The following is a 22,250-nucleotide window of genomic DNA, read 5'->3' on the forward strand; positions in this document are numbered from 1 at the left end:
CAGAGACACCTAGTGCCAAAAACGCAGAACTACAGCACACAGACTTCCCACAATGCCATTTTTCTTAAAGGGCCATGACGCACTTTCCGGAAACGATGGTCGCAACATTCAGATGAAGCACGGACGGCCGGAAGCCCCGCCCGGCACGCTATAGAGCGGTTTCAAATAAAAGAGGGACGGCCTGAGGGCAACCTGCTTCTTACGCACTTTGAAGAAAATTGAACAAGTGTGAGTAGTAAGTACGCAAACTCTCTGTACTCTTTGTACACGCTATTAAAACATTATAATTGTTAAATGGCTTTAAGTGACCTTTAAACGGCATACATTGAGCTAGCTTAAGTAGCACACGGCCTTCAACTTCAGAGGCTCATATTCAAAAAACTAAAGCAGACAGCAGGCTGAATTCTATATAGTTTGAAAGCATATTGACTGCGCTTTCCCTCCTTTTTTTGTTTTACAGAACTCCCTTCTATGGCAGGAGGCTGGTCCACCGGTCACACCTGTAATTGATTGCAGCAGCTACTCACAGTGAACATGGCCACCTTGTGCCATGCCATTCTGCGCATGCGTCAGAGGATCGTTTGAGCTCAGACTTCCCAAGGCGAAGTTCGAGGGCGCCATGTTTTCACGGGAAGACGATGGAAGACGACGGAAGACGACGTGGACAGTCGTTTAACAAGGAAATTCATCGATGTGGAGCCATATGGGTAGGTCATATGCTTATCTGACTTGTTTTCTGTCACCTTTCCTGTTCCTGTTCAATGTTTACGTCAGTGTCATAATGTGACATACGCGACGTTAGCATTAGCTTACCTTTAGCCTGCCAGCCAGCTAGCTAGCTAGCTAGCTAGCTCGCTATCAACTGCGAGCTGTTTTCGGTTGCAGAACAGGAGATTTTTATGTTTATTAAATGTGTAAGGATTCGTCCCTTTTATATATGTTATGTGATTATTTTGGCAGCAACAGTGTCCTCTAAGCCATGGGAACCGCGTGTAGCGCAAACATTTGTTGAAGTATGCTAGCGACCTGAGTCTTGTGGATACCGTCGGGGAGCGGGAGTTTTTGTTTGTGACAAGTATTCCATGGAAGTGAATTTTGGAACTTTAATTTCACCTATACACATACACGATCTCTAGACACCTGGGGTGAAGGACGCGCCACAGAGAGGCCGCCGCCGGGGTCAAGGTGGCCAACCCCTACAGAAGGTAACATTACAATATGTATATGGTTATTTGAATCTGGAAATGGCAGTTTAGCCTTTTAAGTTTTATTGATTTAAAGAGTTGGATAATGGAGTTCCTCAACGATATCCCGTTGTGAGGAAAAAAGAGTTTTGTTTAGGTTAGGTTTCAAGACACAGATGAAAAATGTGTATTAACCCATAGATGCATAAGTGGGTCAAAAATGACCCAGTCAGGTTGTTTTCTTGAAATATCTTCATAATGATTTTTTTTTATCATTTCATATTCCAGTTATTCCGAAAAAAAAACATGTTTTTAATATAATACCATTCAAATTTTTAACTTACCTTTTATACATTTCAAGAAATATGGACTCTTATGGAAGAGTGTAGGGTCCAGTCACTCATGCATCTTAGGGTTAAGAACTAAGTTGATTTTGAGTGTTTTGTTTAAAAAAAAAAAAAAACAAAAAAAAAACCCAACAAATATTGTCAAGCAGCTTTGTCGTTTGGACTACTAACCATTGTGATGATTTTAGATTTTGTAGTTGCCATAATTGAAATGATTTCTCCATCCATTTAACAGAATGCTGAAGGATGTTGACGCTCAAGAATTTGGTCCCAACAGCTTAGACAAGGTAAGATTACAGTACAGCTGTTGAATGACACCAACATGGTTTAGTTATTCATTCATTTTCTATGTCTCTTATCCTCACTAGGGTGGGGGTATGCTGGAGCCTGATTTGGGGCGAGAGGCGGGGTACACCCTGGACCGGTGGCCAGCCAATCCCAGGGCACATACAGTACATCCGGAAAGTATTCACAGCGCTTCACTTTTTCCACATTTTGTCAAGTTACAGCCTCATTCCCAATTGTATTAATTTAATCTCTTACCTCAAAATACTCCATTATGACAATGTGAAAAAGTTTTTTTTTTACTTTTTTGAATTTATTAAAAATAGAAAACAAAAAAATCACATTTACATAAGTATTCACAGCCTTTGCCATGAAGCTCAAAATTGAGCTCAGGTGCATCTTTTTTCCACTGATCATCCTTGAGATAATAACTGTCTATATAAGGTCCCACAGTTGACTGTGCATGTCAGAGCACAAACGCCAAGCATGAAGTCAAAAGAACTGTCTGTAGACCTGCGAGACAGGATTGTCTTGAGGCACAAATCTGGGGAAGGATACAGAAACATTTCTGCTGCTTTGAAGGTCCCAATGAGCACAGTGGCCTCCATCCCTACAGTGAAGCATGGTGGTGGCAGCATCATGCTGTGGGGATGTTTTTCAGCAGCAGGAACTGGCAGACTAGTCAGGATAGAAGGAAAAATGAATGCAACAATATATAGAGATATCCTGGATGAAAATATTGCTGCATTCATTTTTCCTTCTATCCTGGCTGGTCGAATAATGGGGGCCACTGTGCTCATTGGGACCTTCAAAGCAGCAGAAATGTTTCTGTATCCTTCCCCAGATTTGTGCCTCAAGACAATCCTGTCTCGCAGGTCTACAGACAGTTCTTTTGACTTCATGCTTGGCGTTTGTGCTCTGACATGCACAGTCAACTGTGGGACCTTATATAGACAGTTATTGTATTTCCAAATCATGTCCAGTCAACTGAATTTACTGCAGGTGGACTCCAATTGAGTGTATAGTAGACACCAAACGTCCAGAAGGAGGCGACTGGCACACTAGTGTGGGAAGTCCATACCTGCATGAGGAAAGTGGAAGTCAAAAAATAATCATTCTAATAATACGATTCCCAATTAAGGGAATAAATCCCAGGTCTTTGGTTTAGTTATGAAATGTTGAATTCATTTCACAGGTGCCTCAACCTGTGGCTGTGTTGTGTTTTTGTGCACAGTCATCTGGAAGTAAATACAGCTTTACTACAAATGCAGTGAAGCTGTTCTGGTTTGAAATAATGTTTTGTAGAAGATGTGTTAAGATCATTTCATTCAAAGAAGGCCATCTTAAAAAAATACTACACAATCATATTGGAAAAGTGGTGTAGGTGGTAGCTTAAATCATGTAAATATTACTTATAATTTGCTCCAAATAAAGTCAGGGAAAACTAGTTAAACAATCCTGAAAAGCGAGTACATTTATATGGATTTTGAAGTAGATTCAAAGGTAGTTTGGGGTCAAATTTACTAGCAAAGAGTACCTCTTTCATTCAAAAAAAGTAAATTTGACCAGAGTATTTCCCAAGGAAAAGTTGCTTGGGAATTGTGCGTGCAAATTGTTACCTAGCTTTTCTCAAGTAAATGGCACTCCAAATTTTTTTTCAGTGTACTGCCCAGTGGACCGCGACCTCCTCCAGCTGTTTTTGGGAGTTCTTTTGTCTCTGGACTGCTCCATGGTATGCCTTCTGCCCCTATCGCCTTGCTTTTCCTTTTTTGGACTGCACTAATGAATACAGATATTCTGGCTGCCACATGAATTACATGTGCAGCATTCTCCATCCATTTAACAGAATACTGAAGGATGTTGACGCTCAAGAATTTGGTCCCAACAGCTTAGACAAGGTAAGATTACAGTACAGCTGTTGAATGACACCAACATGGTTTAGTTATTCATTCATTTTCTATGTCTCTTATCCTCACTAGGGTGGGGGTATGCTGGAGCCTGATTTGGGGCGAGAGGCGGGGTACACCCTGGACCGGTGGCCAGCCAATCCCAGGGCACATACAGTACATCCGGAAAGTATTCACAGCGCTTCACTTTTTCCACATTTTGTCAAGTTACAGCCTCATTCCCAATTGTATTAATTTAATCTCTTACCTCAAAATTCTACACAAAATACTCCATTATGACAATGTGAAAGTTTTTTTTTTTACTTTTTTGAATTTATTAAAAATAGAAAACAAAAAAAATCACATTTACATAAGTATTCACAGCCTTTGCCATGAAGCTCAAAATCCAGCTCAGGTGCATCTTTTTTCCACTGATCATCCTTGAGATAATAACTGTCTATATAAGGTCCCACAGTTGACTGTGCATGTCAGAGCACAAACGCCAAGCATGAAGTCAAAAGAACTGTCTGTAGACCTGCGAGACAGGATTGTCTTGAGGCACAAATCTGGGGAAGGATACAGAAACATTTCTGCTGCTTTGAAGGTCCCAATGAGCACAGTGGCCCCCATTATTCGACTAGCCAGGATAGAAGGAAAAATGAATGCAGCAATATTTTCATCCAGGATATCTCTATATATTGTTGCATTCATTTTTCCTTCTATCCTGACTAGTCTGCCAGTTCCTGCTGCTGCTGCATGATGCTGCCACCACCATGCTTCACTGTAGGGATGGAGGCCACTGTGCTCATTGGGACCTTCAAAGCAGCTGAAGTGTTTCTGTATCCTTCCCCAGATTTGTGCCTCAAGACAATCCTGTCTCGCTGGTCTACAGACAGTTCTTTTGACTTCATGCTTGGCGTTTGTGCTCTGACATGCACAGTCAACTGTGGGACCTTATATAGACAGTTATTATATTTCCAAATCATGTCCAATCAACTGAATTTACTGCAGGTGGACTCCAACTGAGTGTATAGTAGACACCAAACGTCCAGAAGGAGGCGACTGGCACACTAGTGTGGGAAGTCCATACCTGCATGAGGAAAGTGGAAGTCAAAAAATAATCATTCTAATAATACGATTCCCAATTAAGGGAATAAATCCCAGGTCTTTGGTTTAGTTATGAAATGTTGAATTAATTTCACAGGTGCCTCAACCTGTGGCTGTGTTGTGTTTTTGTGCACCGCCATCTGGAAGTAAATACAGCTTTAGTACAAATGCAGTGAAGCTGTTCTGGTTTGAAATAATGTTTTGTAGAAGATGTGTTAAGATCATTTCATTCAAAGAAGGCCATCTTAAAAAAAATACTACACAATCATATTAGAAAAGTGGTGTAGGTGGTAGCTTAAATCATGTAAATATTACTTATAATTTGCTCCAAATAAAGTCAGGGAAAACTAGTTAAACAATCCTGAAAAGCGAGTACATTTATATGGATTTTGAAGTAGATTCAAAGGTAGTTTGGGGTCAAATTTACTAGCAAAGAGTACCTCTTTCATTCAAAAAAAGTAAATTTGACCAGAGTATTTCCCAAGGAAAAGTTGCTTGGGAATTGTGCGTGCAAATTGTTACCTAGCTTTTCTCAAGTAAATGGCACTCCAAATTTTTTTTCAGTGTACTGCCCAGTGGACCGCGACCTCCTCCAGCTGTTTTTGGGAGTTCTTTTGTCTCTGGACTGCTCCATGGTATGCCTTCTGCCCCCATCGCCTTGCTTTTCCTTTTTTGGACTGCACTAATGAATACAGATATTCTGGCTGCCACATGAATTACATGTGCAGCATTCTCCATCCATTTAACAGAATACTGAAGGATGTTGACGCTCAAGAATTTGGTCCCAACAGCTTAGACAAGGTAAGATTACAGTACAGCTGTTGAATGACACCAACATGGTTTAGGTTATTCTATGCTTTACAGTGTCAAAACCTTTTTTCAAGTCGAAGATTGGTTTGAAATTGGAAACGGACAAGGATCTACGTTCTTATATATTGAATGACAGCTGATGCCTTCCATACACAAGGAAAAACTGCCGCAGAAATTGAGAGAGTGAGATTTGTGGTTACAGGAGTTATTGATGTACAATTGAGTTCTTTCAACATAAAAGTATCAATGCCCAATCTGCATCTTTTGTTTTAGAATATTTAATCCTTAATCCATTTGTAGAAAGCTTGCTGGCCACAGTAAAGTAGCAACTCGTCACATTATGAATACATGTACCAGATGATAAATGATGAGTTTTGTTGCTCCATCAGGTTACATCTGGAGGTGTTTGATAAAGACATGGACATGAAGGATGACTTTATGGGAAGGTACTGCTTCCAGTACACATTAGTAGTGTTGTTATTATCGATACTGTCACATACTGCAACTGCTTGATAATACTGCTTACTACCTCCAGCGCAGCGATGCCAGTATTGAGAAGAGCACCGCCATCCTCCTTTATCTACACTTTATTGTCCGATTCACAAGAAAAATTATGTCACACACTTACAGTATATTAAAGACAGGTTGTAGAATTTGATATGGTTGGAATCATTTAGAACATTCATGTAGAACGCAAATGATATTAAATATATATGTATAAATATCAAATATTGCAGTGTAAATAAATAAAAATAAACATGAATTAGAGAAAAGAAATCCATTCCATTATCAAGTGGTTGAAATAATTGTCATGTTTCTCAACATGCAGGCTGAAGGTCAAACTGAAGGACATAATTGATTCTCAGTACACGGATCAGGTATGGAAACGGCTTATATTATTGTCATTGAATTGTTCAAGCATTCAAAGGATTGTGTGTGTTTTATGTATCAGTGTATCAGTACACGCTCAGTGATGTCAAGTCAGGTCGCGTTCACCTGATCCTGGAATGGCTTCCAACAGCCTCGGAGGCAGACCAACTGGATAAGGGGGGTGCTTCCAGAAGAAGAAAAAGCGTACTAATGCTTCATTCAACTATAAAAAATACTAATATCGAACCATTCTCTTCAGATTCTCAAGTTCTACTCCAGGCAGTCCTACCAGAACAAAGCCGTTCCATCTGTGGGACTTTTGTTTGTCTTCATCGAACAAGCAGATGGTTTACCAGTAAGTGAGTCGAGGAGGTACTGAGGAGGCATGATCTGTGTTTTATTATGACCCATGTGGCGTGTCAACAGGTGGAAAAGAGTGGAAAAGAGCCAAAAGTGGGAGCGGATATGCTTCTTGGAAAAACATCCCACAAAACTACTGTGAGACTACTAAGCGTGGCAACTAGCCAAATAATAACCAGGGTATTGGCATCCGGGACTAACACGTCCATCTTTGCTGTAGGTGTGTGATCGCACGACATCACCTCAGTGGAATGAGGCGTTCTGCTTCCTGGTTCATGACCCTAGAGAAGAGAATGTTGTTGTCAAGGTAAGTTAACAATATTATTTTTAGTATTTCCACCATGTGATATCAACAAACTTGACTTGTATTACTACCTTTACACTTTGTTTCTCCAGCTCTCTCACAGCTGGACGTTGCCCATGGGTTCCTTAGTCGTCCCAATCAGAGAGCTGCTCTCGGAACCAGAACTGGTCCTGGATCAGTGGTTCCATCTGGATGGCGCCTCCCCAGAGAGTCAGATTCTTCTTCGAGCTGAACTCAAGGTAGGCGATCTCTCATTCTAGTCTTAACTCGCACCAGACTTCACATGCAATTGTTGCAGATGCTGATTCCGAGCAAATGTCCTCGTGGTGATCATGAGGCTAAATTCACTTCCAAAGACTCCGACCGCTCGACTGAGCAGCAGAAACGGGAGGCAGATGTGATGCAAAAGTGAGCGCTGCGTATATCCAAGCACACTAGTCTCAGGTCTTATTTGGTTTTCATGCTACATTGGGTTCTTAGGTCAAGTTTGGTGGACACTCCGGTAGAAACTCTTTTCTATGTCTTATCCTCACTAGGGTTGGGGTATGCTGGAGCCTGATTTGGGGCGAGAGGCGGGGTACACCCTGGACCGGTGGCCAGCCAATCCCAGGGCACATACAGTGCATCCGGAAAGTATTCACAGCGCTTCACTTTTTCCACATTTTGTCAAGTTACAGCCTCATTCCAAATTGTATTAATTTAATCTCTTACCTCAAAATACTCCACTCCACTAATGAACTGCACTAATGAATACAGATATTCTTGCTGCCACATGAATTACATGTGCAGCATTTTTGGTAGGTTGAGCGTTGTTGCGCTTCCACCTGAATTGGCATCAGCTGTTGGGGCTCGATTGCGAGGCGGTGCCAGGGTTATTGATGGGTCTTGGCGTCACCGGGGCGCTCATTGTTCCTTGCTTTTCACCTGTCGAGGCTGTGTTGGCGCGCTCCGGTGGCGGGCTCTGGTCTGTCGTGCCATCAGCAGCGTATGTGAAAGGTAGGCATAAAATTACTGGGCGTGTACCGGTGACGGTGCATCATGTGACCGCAGCCATGGTTGTTTTAATTTGCAGCGGGGTTGGTTGTTGAGGACCTGGCGTGCATTTTGGAGGGCTTGCAGGAAGTGCAGTGTCAGCCTCTTGAGGCTAGGATTGCACTGGCTGTGTGTTAAGCTACCTTTGCTCCGGTAAGCTGCCGATGCTTTAAACAAGCAGAAAGCTAACTTTAGCACCACATGTTGTCTGTCTCAAAGTTAAATGATCTGGTTAGATAATTATTTTTCTTTTTTGTGGTTAGCACAGAGAGGTTGTCACGTTCCGGCTTGGGAGCTTTACGGCACGACCCCAGGATGCAGAGATGAGGACCCAATAGCAGGTAAAAAGGCATTTATTGTTGATACTATGCAGCAGACCAACGCACTAGCATGTTCAACAGAGAAAACAACATCAATGACCCAACAAAGAAAGGAGCGCGCACCTGAACCAAATAGGCATCACAAATAATGAGAAACAGGTGCGGGAGATAATGGACATCAACTGAAAACACAGCAGAGCAACACAGGAAGGAAATACAAAACAAGGGCATGAACGAGGAACTGAGGAAAACTAAGAGCTGTCACAAGGGGGTGACAGACGTTAAACTATTTGTTGGCAAATTCAGGTTCAACATTCAGTGTGTGTGTAAAATGTTGCAGATTGAATAGTTTAACAGGCTAACACACATAATATTGTTTGAAGCAATGTCGGTTCATATTCAGGTTCATATTCCTGGATTCTATTTTTCAATTTCTCTAGGGTTCTCAACGGAAAGCGAATTCTGACTCCCAATGCCGAAGGGCCTCTGTGGCCTGGGTTGGTGGGGGAGTGGGGGGAACCGATTCCCCTCGCGCCATCAGATCCAAGAGCAGGGACAGCTGGTCACCGTAATCGTCGGATTCCTCTCCCGGTGGCTGACCTTGGTCGAGGTTTTTCTCTTTCCTCGTGCGGTAGCGCTGGAGTCTCAGGGGTTTTGTCCTTCGGCGGTAAGGATGTTTTGCAGGTCTTGGGATGAGGATTTACAGGTTTTACAGGTTTTACAGGGTTCACAGGGTTCACAGGGTTCATATTCCTGGATTCTATTTTTCAATTTCTTAGGGTTCTCAACGGAAAGCGAATTCTGACTCCCAACGCCGAAGGGCCTCTGTGGCCTGGGTTGGTGGGGGAGTGGGGGGAACCGATTCCCCTCGCGCCATCAGATCCAAGAGCAGGGACAGCTGGTCACCGTAATCGTCGGATTCCTCTCCCGGTGGCTGACCTTGGTCGAGGTTTTTCTCTTTACTCGTGCGGTAGCGCTGGAGTCTCAGGGGTTTTGTCCTTCGGCGGTAAGGATGTTTTGCAGGTCTTGGGATAAGGTTTTACAGGTTTTACAGGTTTTACAGGTTTTACAGGTTTTACAGGTTTTACAGGTTTTACAGGTTTTACAGGTTTTACAGGTTTTACAGGTTTTACAGGTTTTACAGGTTTCACAGGTTTCACTTTCTTAGGGTTCTCAACGGAAAGCGAATTCTGACTCCCAACGCCGAAGGGCCTCTGTGGCCCGGGTTGGTGGGGGAGTGGGGGGAACCAATTCCCCTCGCGCCATCAGATCCAAGAGCAGGGACAGCTGGTCACCGTAATGGTCGGATTCCTCTCCCGGTGGCTGACCTTGGTCGAGGTTTTTCTCTTTACTCGTGCGGTAGCGCTGGAGTCTCAGGGGTTTTGTCCTTCGGCGGTAAGCATGTTTTGCAGGTCTTGGGATGAGGTTTTACAGGTTTTACAGGTTCATATTCCTGGATTCTATTTTTCAATTTCTTAGGGTTCTCAACAGAAAGCGAATTCTGACTCCCAACGCCGAAGGGCCTCTGTGGCCCGGGTTGGTGGGGGAGTGGGGGGAACCGATTCCCCTCGCGCCATCAGATCCAAGAGCAGGGACAGCTGGTCACCGTAATCGCCGGATTCCTCTCCCGGTGGCTGACCTTGGTCAAGGTTTTTCTCTTTCCTCGTGCGTTTGCGCTGGGTGCTGACCCAGGGGGTAGCGCTGGAGTCTCAGGGGTTTTGTCCTTTGGCGGTAAGGATGTTTTGCAGGTCTTGGGATGGAATGAGGGCACCCAAGTTTGTTTGGCTTGGGGGTCTCAACGGAAAGCTTGCAGCTGAATTTGTGTAGGCAGAAGTCGGTTCTATGTTTATACGACCTTTCGTTGGGGAGTTACTGGCGAAAAACGTCGCCCATTGAGATTGCATTGTTGGAAGCAGCAGTCCATTAAAGTGACCACGAGATGGTGGTATTTACCGAGTAGAATAGCATTACTTTAAAGTGACCCCTAGTTGGCAGTACATAGCAAGTAGAAATAGCAGCCTCCCCCCTCCCTCACCCCCTGCCTTCCTCATTTGGGCCCAGCCTTCCACACCCCAGTCCCCGAGCCCCCCAGCCTTCTACATTTAGGCCCAGCCTCCTCCGTCCCACACCCCAGCCCCCCACTCCCTCGCCCCAGCCCCCCCAGCCTTCTTACACTTGTGCCCAACCTGTGGAGGGCAGTAATACGCCTTGGAGCGTTGAAACAAAAGAGGAAGAAGACAGACTGGCAGAGAATGGTGGTATCAACGGACCAGCTAACCGAAGGAAACATGAGTAGTCTGCGCTGCGCCGTTGGGTAAGTAGTCAACATAGATCTCGTTTGAATGTTTGGGTTAGGGTTTTAGGGCTATGGTTGGAGGAGGGTTTTAGGGCCGAGTTAGGGCTGGCTAGGGCGAGTTGGGGCCAGGGCTCTTTAGGGCTGGCTAGGGCGAGTTAGGGCGAGTTGGGGCCAGGGCTGGCTAGGGAGAGTTGGGGCCAGGGCTCTTTAGGGCTGGCTAGGGCTCGTTAGGGCCAGATATAAATTTGACCATCCATTTAACAGAATACTGAAGGATGTTGACGCTCAAGAATTTGGTCCCAACAGCTTAGACAAGGTAAGATTACAGTACAGCTGTTGAATGACACCAACATGGTTTAGTTATTCATTCATTTTCTATGTCTCTTATCCTCACTAGGGTGGGGGTATGCTGGAGCCTGATTTGGGGCGAGAGGCGGGGTACACCCTGGACCGGTGGCCAGCCAATCCCAGGGCACATACAGCGCATCCGGAAAGTATTCACAGCGCTTCACTTTTTCCACATTTTGTCAAGTTACAGCCTCATTCCAAATTGTATTAATTTAATCTCTTACCTCAAAATACTCCATTATGACAATGTGAAAAAGGTTATTATATTTCCAAATCATGTCCAATCAACTGAATTTACTGCAGGTGGACTCCAATTGAGTGTATAGTAGACACCAAAAGTCCAGAAGGAGGCGACTGGCACACTAGTGTGGGAAGTCCATACCTGCATGAGGAAAGTGGAAGTCAAAAAATAATCATTCTAATAATACGATTCCCAATTAAGGGAATAAATCCCAGGTCTTTGGTTTAGTTATGAAATGTTGAATTCATTTCACAGGTGCCTCAACCTGTGGCTGTGTTGTGTTTTTGTGCACAGTCATCTGGAAGTAAATACAGCTTTACTACAAATGCAGTGAAGCTGTTCTGGTTTGAAATAATGTTTTGTAGAAGATGTGTTAAGATCATTTCATTCAAAGAAGGCCATCTTAAAAAAATACTACACAATCATATTAGAAAAGTGGTGTAGGTGGTAGCTTAAATCATGTAAATATTACTTATAATTTGCTCCAAATAAAGTCAGGGAAAACTAGTTAAACAATCCTGAAAAGCGAGTACATTTATATGGATTTTGAAGTAGATTCAAAGGTAGTTTGGGGTCAAATTTACTAGCAAAGAGTACCTCTTTCATTCAAAAAAGTAAATTTGACCAGAGTATTTCCCAAGGAAAAGTTGCTTGGGAATTGTGCGTGCAAATTGTTACCTAGCTTTTCTCAAGTAAATGGCACTCCAAATTTTTTTTCAGTGTACTGCCCAGTGGACCGCGACCTCCTCCAGCTGTTTTTGGGAGTTCTTTTGTCTCTGGACTGCTCCATGGTATGCCTTCTGCCCCTATCGCCTTGCTTTTCCTTTTTTGGACTGCACTAATGAATACAGATATTCTGGCTGCCACATGAATTACATGTGCAGCATTCTCCATCCATTTAACAGAATACTGAAGGATGTTGACGCTCAAGAATTTGGTCCCAACAGCTTAGACAAGGTAAGATTACAGTACAGCTGTTGAATGACACCAACATGGTTTAGTTATTCATTCATTTTCTATGTCTCTTATCCTCACTAGGGTGGGGGTATGCTGGAGCCTGATTTGGGGCGAGAGGCGGGGTACACCCTGGACCGGTGGCCAGCCAATCCCAGGGCACATACAGTACATCCGGAAAGTATTCACAGCGCTTCACTTTTTCCACATTTTGTCAAGTTACAGCCTCATTCCCAATTGTATTAATTTAATCTCTTACCTCAAAATTCTACACAAAATACTCCATTATGACAATGTGAAAATTTTTTTTTTACTTTTTTGAATTTATTAAAAATAGAAAACAAAAAAATCACATTTACATAAGTATTCACAGCCTTTGCCATGAAGCTCAAAATTGAGCTCAGGTGCATCTTTTTTCCACTGATCATCCTTGAGATAATAACTGTCTATATAAGGTCCCACAGTTGACTGTGCATGTCAGAGCACAAACGCCAAGCATGAAGTCAAAAGAACTGTCTGTAGACCTGCGAGACAGGATTGTCTTGAGGCACAAATCTGGGGAAGGATACAGAAACATTTCTGCTGCTTTGAAGGTCCCAATGAGCACAGTGGCCTCCATCCCTACAGTGAAGCATGGTGGTGGCAGCATCATGCTGTGGGGATGTTTTTCAGCAGCAGGAACTGGCAGACTAGTCAGGATAGAAGGAAAAATGAATGCAACAATATATAGAGATATCCTGGATGAAAATATTGCTGCATTCATTTTTCCTTCTATCCTGGCTGGTCGAATAATGGGGGCCACTGTGCTCATTGGGACCTTCAAAGCAGCAGAAATGTTTCTGTATCCTTCCCCAGATTTGTGCCTCAAGACAATCCTGTCTCGCAGGTCTACAGACAGTTCTTTTGACTTCATGCTTGGCGTTTGTGCTCTGACATGCACAGTCAACTGTGGGACCTTATATAGACAGTTATTGTATTTCCAAATCATGTCCAGTCAACTGAATTTACTGCAGGTGGACTCCAATTGAGTGTATAGTAGACACCAAACGTCCAGAAGGAGGCGACTGGCACACTAGTGTGGGAAGTCCATACCTGCATGAGGAAAGTGGAAGTCAAAAAATAATCATTCTAATAATACGATTCCCAATTAAGGGAATAAATCCCAGGTCTTTGGTTTAGTTATGAAATGTTGAATTCATTTCACAGGTGCCTCAACCTGTGGCTGTGTTGTGTTTTTGTGCACAGTCATCTGGAAGTAAATACAGCTTTACTACAAATGCAGTGAAGCTGTTCTGGTTTGAAATAATGTTTTGTAGAAGATGTGTTAAGATCATTTCATTCAAAGAAGGCCATCTTAAAAAAATACTACACAATCATATTAGAAAAGTGGTGTAGGTGGTAGCTTAAATCATGTAAATATTACTTATAATTTGCTCCAAATAAAGTCAGGGAAAACTAGTTAAACAATCCTGAAAAGCGAGTACATTTATATGGATTTTGAAGTAGATTCAAAGGTAGTTTGGGGTCAAATTTACTAGCAAAGAGTACCTCTTTCATTCAAAAAAAGTAAATTTGACCAGAGTATTTCCCAAGGAAAAGTTGCTTGGGAATTGTGCGTGCAAATTGTTACCTAGCTTTTCTCAAGTAAATGGCACTCCAAATTTTTTTTCAGTGTACTGCCCAGTGGACCGCGACCTCCTCCAGCTGTTTTTGGGAGTTCTTTTGTCTCTGGACTGCTCCATGGTATGCCTTCTGCCCCTATCGCCTTGCTTTTCCTTTTTTGGACTGCACTAATGAATACAGATATTCTGGCTGCCACATGAATTACATGTGCAGCATTCTCCATCCATTTAACAGAATACTGAAGGATGTTGACGCTCAAGAATTTGGTCCCAACAGCTTAGACAAGGTAAGATTACAGTACAGCTGTTGAATGACACCAACATGGTTTAGTTATTCATTCATTTTCTATGTCTCTTATCCTCACTAGGGTGGGGGTATGCTGGAGCCTGATTTGGGGCGAGAGGCGGGGTACACCCTGGACCGGTGGCCAGCCAATCCCAGGGCACATACAGTACATCCGGAAAGTATTCACAGCGCTTCACTTTTTCCACATTTTGTCAAGTTACAGCCTCATTCCCAATTGTATTAATTTAATCTCTTACCTCAAAATTCTACACAAAATACTCCATTATGACAATGTGAAAGTTTTTTTTTTACTTTTTTGAATTTATTAAAAATAGAAAACAAAAATCACATTTACATAAGTATTCACAGCCTTTGCCATGAAGCTCAAAATTGAGCTCAGGTGCATCTTTTTTCCACTGATCATCCTTGAGATAATAACTGTCTATATAAGGTCCCACAGTTGACTGTGCATGTCAGAGCACAAACGCCAAGCATGAAGTCAAAAGAACTGTCTGTAGACCTGCGAGACAGGATTGTCTTGAGGCACAAATCTGGGGAAGGATACAGAAACATTTCTGCTGCTTTGAAGGTCCCAATGAGCACAGTGGCCCCCATTATTCGACTAGCCAGGATAGAAGGAAAAATGAATGCAGCAATATTTTCATCCAGGATATCTCTATATATTGTTGCATTCATTTTTCCTTCTATCCTGACTAGTCTGCCAGTTCCTGCTGCTGCTGCATGATGCTGCCACCACCATGCTTCACTGTAGGGATGGAGGCCACTGTGCTCATTGGGACCTTCAAAGCAGCTGAAGTGTTTCTGTATCCTTCCCCAGATTTGTGCCTCAAGACAATCCTGTCTCGCTGGTCTACAGACAGTTCTTTTGACTTCATGCTTGGCGTTTGTGCTCTGACATGCACAGTCAACTGTGGGACCTTATATAGACAGTTATTATATTTCCAAATCATGTCCAATCAACTGAATTTACTGCAGGTGGACTCCAACTGAGTGTATAGTAGACACCAAACGTCCAGAAGGAGGCGACTGGCACACTAGTGTGGGAAGTCCATACCTGCATGAGGAAAGTGGAAGTCAAAAATAATCATTCTAATAATACGATTCCCAATTAAGGGAATAAATCCCAGGTCTTTGGTTTAGTTATGAAATGTTGAATTAATTTCACAGGTGCCTCAACCTGTGGCTGTGTTGTGTTTTTGTGCACCGCCATCTGGAAGTAAATACAGCTTTAGTACAAATGCAGTGAAGCTGTTCTGGTTTGAAATAATGTTTTGTAGAAGATGTGTTAAGATCATTTCATTCAAAGAAGGCCATCTTAAAAAAAATACTACACAATCATATTAGAAAAGTGGTGTAGGTGGTAGCTTAAATCATGTAAATATTACTTATAATTTGCTCCAAATAAAGTCAGGGAAAACTAGTTAAACAATCCTGAAAAGCGAGTACATTTATATGGATTTTGAAGTAGATTCAAAGGTAGTTTGGGGTCAAATTTACTAGCAAAGAGTACCTTTTTCATTCAAAAAAAGTAAATTTGACCAGAGTATTTCCCAAGGAAAAGTTGCTTGGGAATTGTGCGTGCAAATTGTTACCTAGCTTTGCTCAAGTAAATGGCACTCCAAATTTTTTTTCAGTGTACTGCCCAGTGGACCGCGACCTCCTCCAGCTGATTTTGGGAGTTCTTTTGTCTCTGGACTGCTCCATGGTATGCCTTCTGCCCCCATCGCCTTGCTTTTCCTTTTTTGGACTGCACTAATGAATACAGATATTCTGGCTGCCACATGAATTACATGTGCAGCATTCTCCATCCATTTAACAGAATACTGAAGGATGTTGACGCTCAAGAATTTGGTCCCAACAGCTTAGACAAGGTAAGATTACAGTACAGCTGTTGAATGACACCAACATGGTTTAGGTTATTCTATGCTTTACAGTGTCAAAACCTTTTTTCAAGTCGAAGATTGGTTTGAAATTGGAAACGGACAAGGATCTACGTTCTTATATATTGAATGACAGCTGATGCCTTCCATACACAAGGAAAAACTGCCGCAGAAATTGAGAGAGTGAGATTTGTGGTTACAGGAGTTATTGATGTACAATTGAGTTCTTTCAACATAAAAGTATCAATGCCCAATCTGCATCTTTTGTTTTAGAATATTTAATCCTTAATCCATTTGTAGAAAGCTTGCTGGCCACAGTAAAGTAGCAACTCGTCACATTATGAATACATGTACCAGATGATAAATGATGAGTTTTGTTGCTCCATCAGGTTACATCTGGAGGTGTTTGATAAAGACATGGACATGAAGGATGACTTTATGGGAAGGTACTGCTTCCAGTACACATTAGTAGTGTTGTTATTATCGATACTGTCACATACTGCAACTGCTTGATAATACTGCTTACTACCTCCAGCGCAGCGATGCCAGTATTGAGAAGAGCACCGCCATCCTCCTTTATCTACACTTTATTGTCCGATTCACAAGAAAAATTATGTCACACACTTACAGTATATTAAAGACAGGTTGTAGAATTTGATATGGTTGGAATCATTTAGAACATTCATGTAGAACGCAAATGATATTAAATATATATGTATAAATATCAAATATTGCAGTGTAAATAAATAAAAATAAACATGAATTAGAGAAAAGAAATCCATTCCATTATCAAGTGGTTGAAATAATTGTCATGTTTCTCAACATGCAGGCTGAAGGTCAAACTGAAGGACATAATTGATTCTCAGTACACGGATCAGGTATGGAAACGGCTTATATTATTGTCATTGAATTGTTCAAGCATTCAAAGGATTGTGTGTGTTTTATGTATCAGTGTATCAGTACACGCTCAGTGATGTCAAGTCAGGTCGCGTTCACCTGATCCTGGAATGGCTTCCAACAGCCTCGGAGGCAGACCAACTGGATAAGGGGGGTGCTTCCAGAAGAAGAAAAAGCGTACTAATGCTTCATTCAACTATAAAAAATACTAATATCGAACCATTCTCTTCAGATTCTCAAGTTCTACTCCAGGCAGTCCTACCAGAACAAAGCCGTTCCATCTGTGGGACTTTTGTTTGTCTTCATCGAACAAGCAGATGGTTTACCAGTAAGTGAGTCGAGGAGGTACTGAGGAGGCATGATCTGTGTTTTATTATGACCCATGTGGCGTGTCAACAGGTGGAAAAGAGTGGAAAAGAGCCAAAAGTGGGAGCGGATATGCTTCTTGGAAAAACATCCCACAAAACTACTGTGAGACTACTAAGCGTGGCAACTAGCCAAATAATAACCAGGGTATTGGCATCCGGGACTAACACGTCCATCTTTGCTGTAGGTGTGTGATCGCACGACATCACCTCAGTGGAATGAGGCGTTCTGCTTCCTGGTTTATGACCCTAGAGAAGAGAATGTTGTTGTCAAGGTAAGTTAACAATATTATTTTTAGTATTTCCACCATGTGATATCAACAAACTTGACTTGTATTACTACCTTTACACTTTGTTTCTCCAGCTCTCTCACAGCTGGACGTTGCCCATGGGTTCCTTAGTCGTCCCAATCAGAGAGCTGCTCTCGGAACCAGAACTGGTCCTGGATCAGTGGTTCCATCTGGATGGCGCCTCCCCAGAGAGTCAGATTCTTCTTCGAGCTGAACTCAAGGTAGGCGATCTCTCATTCTAGTCTTAACTCGCACCAGACTTCACATGCAATTGTTGCAGATGCTGATTCCGAGCAAATGTCCTCGTGGTGATCATGAGGCTAAATTCACTTCCAAAGACTCCGACCGCTCGACTGAGCAGCAGAAACGGGAGGCAGATGTGATGCAAAAGTGAGCGCTGCGTATATCCAAGCACACTAGTCTCAGGTCTTATTTGGTTTTCATGCTACATTGGGTTCTTAGGTCAAGTTTGGTGGACACTCCGGTAGAAACTCTTTTCTATGTCTTATCCTCACTAGGGTTGGGGTATGCTGGAGCCTGATTTGGGGCGAGAGGCGGGGTACACCCTGGACCGGTGGCCAGCCAATCCCAGGGCACATACAGTGCATCCGGAAAGTATTCACAGCGCTTCACTTTTTCCACATTTTGTCAAGTTACAGCCTCATTCCCAATTGTATTAATTTAATCTCTTACCTCAAAATTCTACACAAAATACTCCATTATGACAATGTGAAAATTTTTTTTTTACTTTTTTGAATTTATTAAAAATAGAAAACAAAAAAATCACATTTACATAAGTATTCACAGCCTTTGCCATGAAGCTCAAAATTGAGCTCAGGTGCATCTTTTTTCCACTGATCATCCTTGAGATAATAACTGTCTATATAAGGTCCCACAGTTGACTGTGCATGTCAGAGCACAAACGCCAAGCATGAAGTCAAAAGAACTGTCTGTAGACCTGCGAGACAGGATTGTCTTGAGGCACAAATCTGGGGAAGGATACAGAAACATTTCTGCTGCTTTGAAGGTCCCAATGAGCACAGTGGCCTCCATCCCTACAGTGAAGCATGGTGGTGGCAGCATCATGCTGTGGGGATGTTTTTCAGCAGCAGGAACTGGCAGACTAGTCAGGATAGAAGGAAAAATGAATGCAACAATATATAGAGATATCCTGGATGAAAATATTGCTGCATTCATTTTTCCTTCTATCCTGGCTGGTCGAATAATGGGGGCCACTGTGCTCATTGGGACCTTCAAAGCAGCAGAAATGTTTCTGTATCCTTCCCCAGATTTGTGCCTCAAGACAATCCTGTCTCGCAGGTCTACAGACAGTTCTTTTGACTTCATGCTTGGCGTTTGTGCTCTGACATGCACAGTCAACTGTGGGACCTTATATAGACAGTTATTGTATTTCCAAATCATGTCCAGTCAACTGAATTTACTGCAGGTGGACTCCAATTGAGTGTATAGTAGACACCAAACGTCCAGAAGGAGGCGACTGGCACACTAGTGTGGGAAGTCCATACCTGCATGAGGAAAGTGGAAGTCAAAAAATAATCATTCTAATAATACGATTCCCAATTAAGGGAATAAATCCCAGGTCTTTGGTTTAGTTATGAAATGTTGAATTCATTTCACAGGTGCCTCAACCTGTGGCTGTGTTGTGTTTTTGTGCACAGTCATCTGGAAGTAAATACAGCTTTACTACAAATGCAGTGAAGCTGTTCTGGTTTGAAATAATGTTTTGTAGAAGATGTGTTAAGATCATTTCATTCAAAGAAGGCCATCTTAAAAAAATACTACACAATCATATTAGAAAAGTGGTGTAGGTGGTAGCTTAAATCATGTAAATATTACTTATAATTTGCTCCAAATAAAGTCAGGGAAAACTAGTTAAACAATCCTGAAAAGCGAGTACATTTATATGGATTTTGAAGTAGATTCAAAGGTAGTTTGGGGTCAAATTTACTAGCAAAGAGTACCTCTTTCATTCAAAAAAAGTAAATTTGACCAGAGTATTTCCCAAGGAAAAGTTGCTTGGGAATTGTGCGTGCAAATTGTTACCTAGCTTTTCTCAAGTAAATGGCACTCCAAATTTTTTTTCAGTGTACTGCCCAGTGGACCGCGACCTCCTCCAGCTGTTTTTGGGAGTTCTTTTGTCTCTGGACTGCTCCATGGTATGCCTTCTGCCCCTATCGCCTTGCTTTTCCTTTTTTGGACTGCACTAATGAATACAGATATTCTGGCTGCCACATGAATTACATGTGCAGCATTCTCCATCCATTTAACAGAATACTGAAGGATGTTGACGCTCAAGAATTTGGTCCCAACAGCTTAGACAAGGTAAGATTACAGTACAGCTGTTGAATGACACCAACATGGTTTAGTTATTCATTCATTTTCTATGTCTCTTATCCTCACTAGGGTGGGGGTATGCTGGAGCCTGATTTGGGGCGAGAGGCGGGGTACACCCTGGACCGGTGGCCAGCCAATCCCAGGGCACATACAGTACATCCGGAAAGTATTCACAGCGCTTCACTTTTTCCACATTTTGTCAAGTTACAGCCTCATTCCCAATTGTATTAATTTAATCTCTTACCTCAAAATTCTACACAAAATACTCCATTATGACAATGTGAAAAAGTTTTTTTTTTTACTTTTTTGAATTTATTAAAAATAGAAAACAAAAAAATCACATTTACATAAGTATTCACAGCCTTTGCCATGAAGCTCAAAATTGAGCTCAGGTGCATCTTTTTTCCACTGATCATCCTTGAGATAATAACTGTCTATATAAGGTCCCACAGTTGACTGTGCATGTCAGAGCACAAACGCCAAGCATGAAGTCAAAAGAACTGTCTGTAGACCTGCGAGACAGGATTGTCTTGAGGCACAAATCTGGGGAAGGATACAGAAACATTTCTGCTGCTTTGAAGGTCCCAATGAGCACAGTGGCCCCCATTATTCGACTAGCCAGGATAGAAGGAAAAATGAATGCAGCAATATTTTCATCCAGGATATCTCTATATATTGTTGCATTCATTTTTCCTTCTATCCTGACTAGTCTGCCAGTTCCTGCTGCTGCTGCATGATGCTGCCACCACCATGCTTCACTGTAGGGATGGAGGCCACTGTGCTCATTGGGACCTTCAAAGCAGCTGAAGTGTTTCTGTATCCTTCCCCAGATTTGTGCCTCAAGACAATCCTGTCTCGCTGGTCTACAGACAGTTCTTTTGACTTCATGCTTGGCGTTTGTGCTCTGACATGCACAGTCAACTGTGGGACCTTATATAGACAGTTATTATATTTCCAAATCATGTCCAATCAACTGAATTTACTGCAGGTGGACTCCAACTGAGTGTATAGTAGACACCAAACGTCCAGAAGGAGGCGACTGGCACACTAGTGTGGGAAGTCCATACCTGCATGAGGAAAGTGGAAGTCAAAAATAATCATTCTAATAATACGATTCCCAATTAAGGGAATAAATCCCAGGTCTTTGGTTTAGTTATGAAATGTTGAATTAATTTCACAGGTGCCTCAACCTGTGGCTGTGTTGTGTTTTTGTGCACCGCCATCTGGAAGTAAATACAGCTTTAGTACAAATGCAGTGAAGCTGTTCTGGTTTGAAATAATGTTTTGTAGAAGATGTGTTAAGATCATTTCATTCAAAGAAGGCCATCTTAAAAAAAATACTACACAATCATATTAGAAAAGTGGTGTAGGTGGTAGCTTAAATCATGTAAATATTACTTATAATTTGCTCCAAATAAAGTCAGGGAAAACTAGTTAAACAATCCTGAAAAGCGAGTACATTTATATGGATTTTGAAGTAGATTCAAAGGTAGTTTGGGGTCAAATTTACTAGCAAAGAGTACCTTTTTCATTCAAAAAAAGTAAATTTGACCAGAGTATTTCCCAAGGAAAAGTTGCTTGGGAATTGTGCGTGCAAATTGTTACCTAGCTTTTCTCAAGTAAATGGCACTCCAAATTTTTTTTCAGTGTACTGCCCAGTGGACCGCGACCTCCTCCAGCTGATTTTGGGAGTTCTTTTGTCTCTGGACTGCTCCATGGTATGCCTTCTGCCCCCATCGCCTTGCTTTTCCTTTTTTGGACTGCACTAATGAATACAGATATTCTGGCTGCCACATGAATTACATGTGCAGCATTCTCCATCCATTTAACAGAATACTGAAGGATGTTGACGCTCAAGAATTTGGTCCCAACAGCTTAGACAAGGTAAGATTACAGTACAGCTGTTGAATGACACCAACATGGTTTAGGTTATTCTATGCTTTACAGTGTCAAAACCTTTTTTCAAGTCGAAGATTGGTTTGAAATTGGAAACGGACAAGGATCTACGTTCTTATATATTGAATGACAGCTGATGCCTTCCATACACAAGGAAAAACTGCCGCAGAAATTGAGAGAGTGAGATTTGTGGTTACAGGAGTTATTGATGTACAATTGAGTTCTTTCAACATAAAAGTATCAATGCCCAATCTGCATCTTTTGTTTTAGAATATTTAATCCTTAATCCATTTG

At 42.1% G+C, this 22,250-nt stretch overlaps 1 protein-coding gene and 3 long non-coding RNA genes across 4 annotated transcripts; all 4 read left to right on the forward strand.

The window, feature by feature from the left end:
* The first annotated feature begins 96 nt into the window (after positions 1 to 96).
* On the forward strand, positions 97 to 1,407 carry LOC144898323 (uncharacterized). Its single transcript, XR_013627227.1, has 3 exons — positions 97 to 235; positions 461 to 707; positions 1,137 to 1,407. It is a non-coding gene; the product is annotated as an uncharacterized LOC144898323 (long non-coding RNA).
* Positions 1,408 to 6,722: 5,315 nt separating this feature from the next.
* LOC144898324 (extended synaptotagmin-2-B-like) lies at positions 6,723 to 9,149 on the forward strand. The gene is made up of 9 exons (XM_078789908.1): positions 6,723 to 6,844; positions 6,916 to 6,987; positions 7,070 to 7,156; positions 7,246 to 7,392; positions 7,452 to 7,561; positions 7,690 to 7,844; positions 7,943 to 8,149; positions 8,226 to 8,338; positions 8,449 to 9,149. The coding sequence occupies exons 2-7, from the start codon at positions 6,955 to 6,957 to the stop codon at positions 7,957 to 7,959; spliced, it is 549 nt and encodes a 182-aa protein (XP_078646034.1). The 5' UTR covers positions 6,723 to 6,844; positions 6,916 to 6,954; the 3' UTR covers positions 7,960 to 8,149; positions 8,226 to 8,338; positions 8,449 to 9,149.
* A 1,486-nt stretch (positions 9,150 to 10,635) lies between these two features.
* LOC144898325 (uncharacterized) lies at positions 10,636 to 12,348 on the forward strand. Its single transcript, XR_013627229.1, has 3 exons — positions 10,636 to 10,819; positions 12,111 to 12,181; positions 12,275 to 12,348. It is a non-coding gene; the product is annotated as an uncharacterized LOC144898325 (long non-coding RNA).
* A 3,559-nt stretch (positions 12,349 to 15,907) lies between these two features.
* Positions 15,908 to 16,600, forward strand: LOC144898326 (uncharacterized). The gene is made up of 3 exons (XR_013627230.1): positions 15,908 to 15,978; positions 16,093 to 16,144; positions 16,543 to 16,600. It is a non-coding gene; the product is annotated as an uncharacterized LOC144898326 (long non-coding RNA).
* Positions 16,601 to 22,250: the final 5,650 nt, after the last annotated feature.

Source organism: Doryrhamphus excisus, linkage group LG4 (assembly GCF_037039965.1).
Source record: "Doryrhamphus excisus strain RoL-2023G ecotype Guam linkage group LG4, RoL_Dexc_Guam_v1.1, whole genome shotgun sequence".
NCBI lineage: Eukaryota > Metazoa > Chordata > Actinopteri > Syngnathiformes > Syngnathidae > Doryrhamphus > Doryrhamphus excisus.

Bases quoted from the DNA above. Each gene is read 5' to 3' on its own strand.
- LOC144898324 (XM_078789908.1), top strand. From the start codon at position 6,955: ATGCTTCTTGGAAAAACATCCCACAAAACTACT. The intron at 6,988-7,069 runs GTGAGACTACTA...TCTTTGCTGTAG, and splicing joins AAACATCCCACAAAACTACT to GTGTGTGATCGCACGACATC. The intron at 7,562-7,689 runs GTGAGCGCTGCG...TATCCTCACTAG, and splicing joins GAGGCAGATGTGATGCAAAA to GGTTGGGGTATGCTGGAGCC.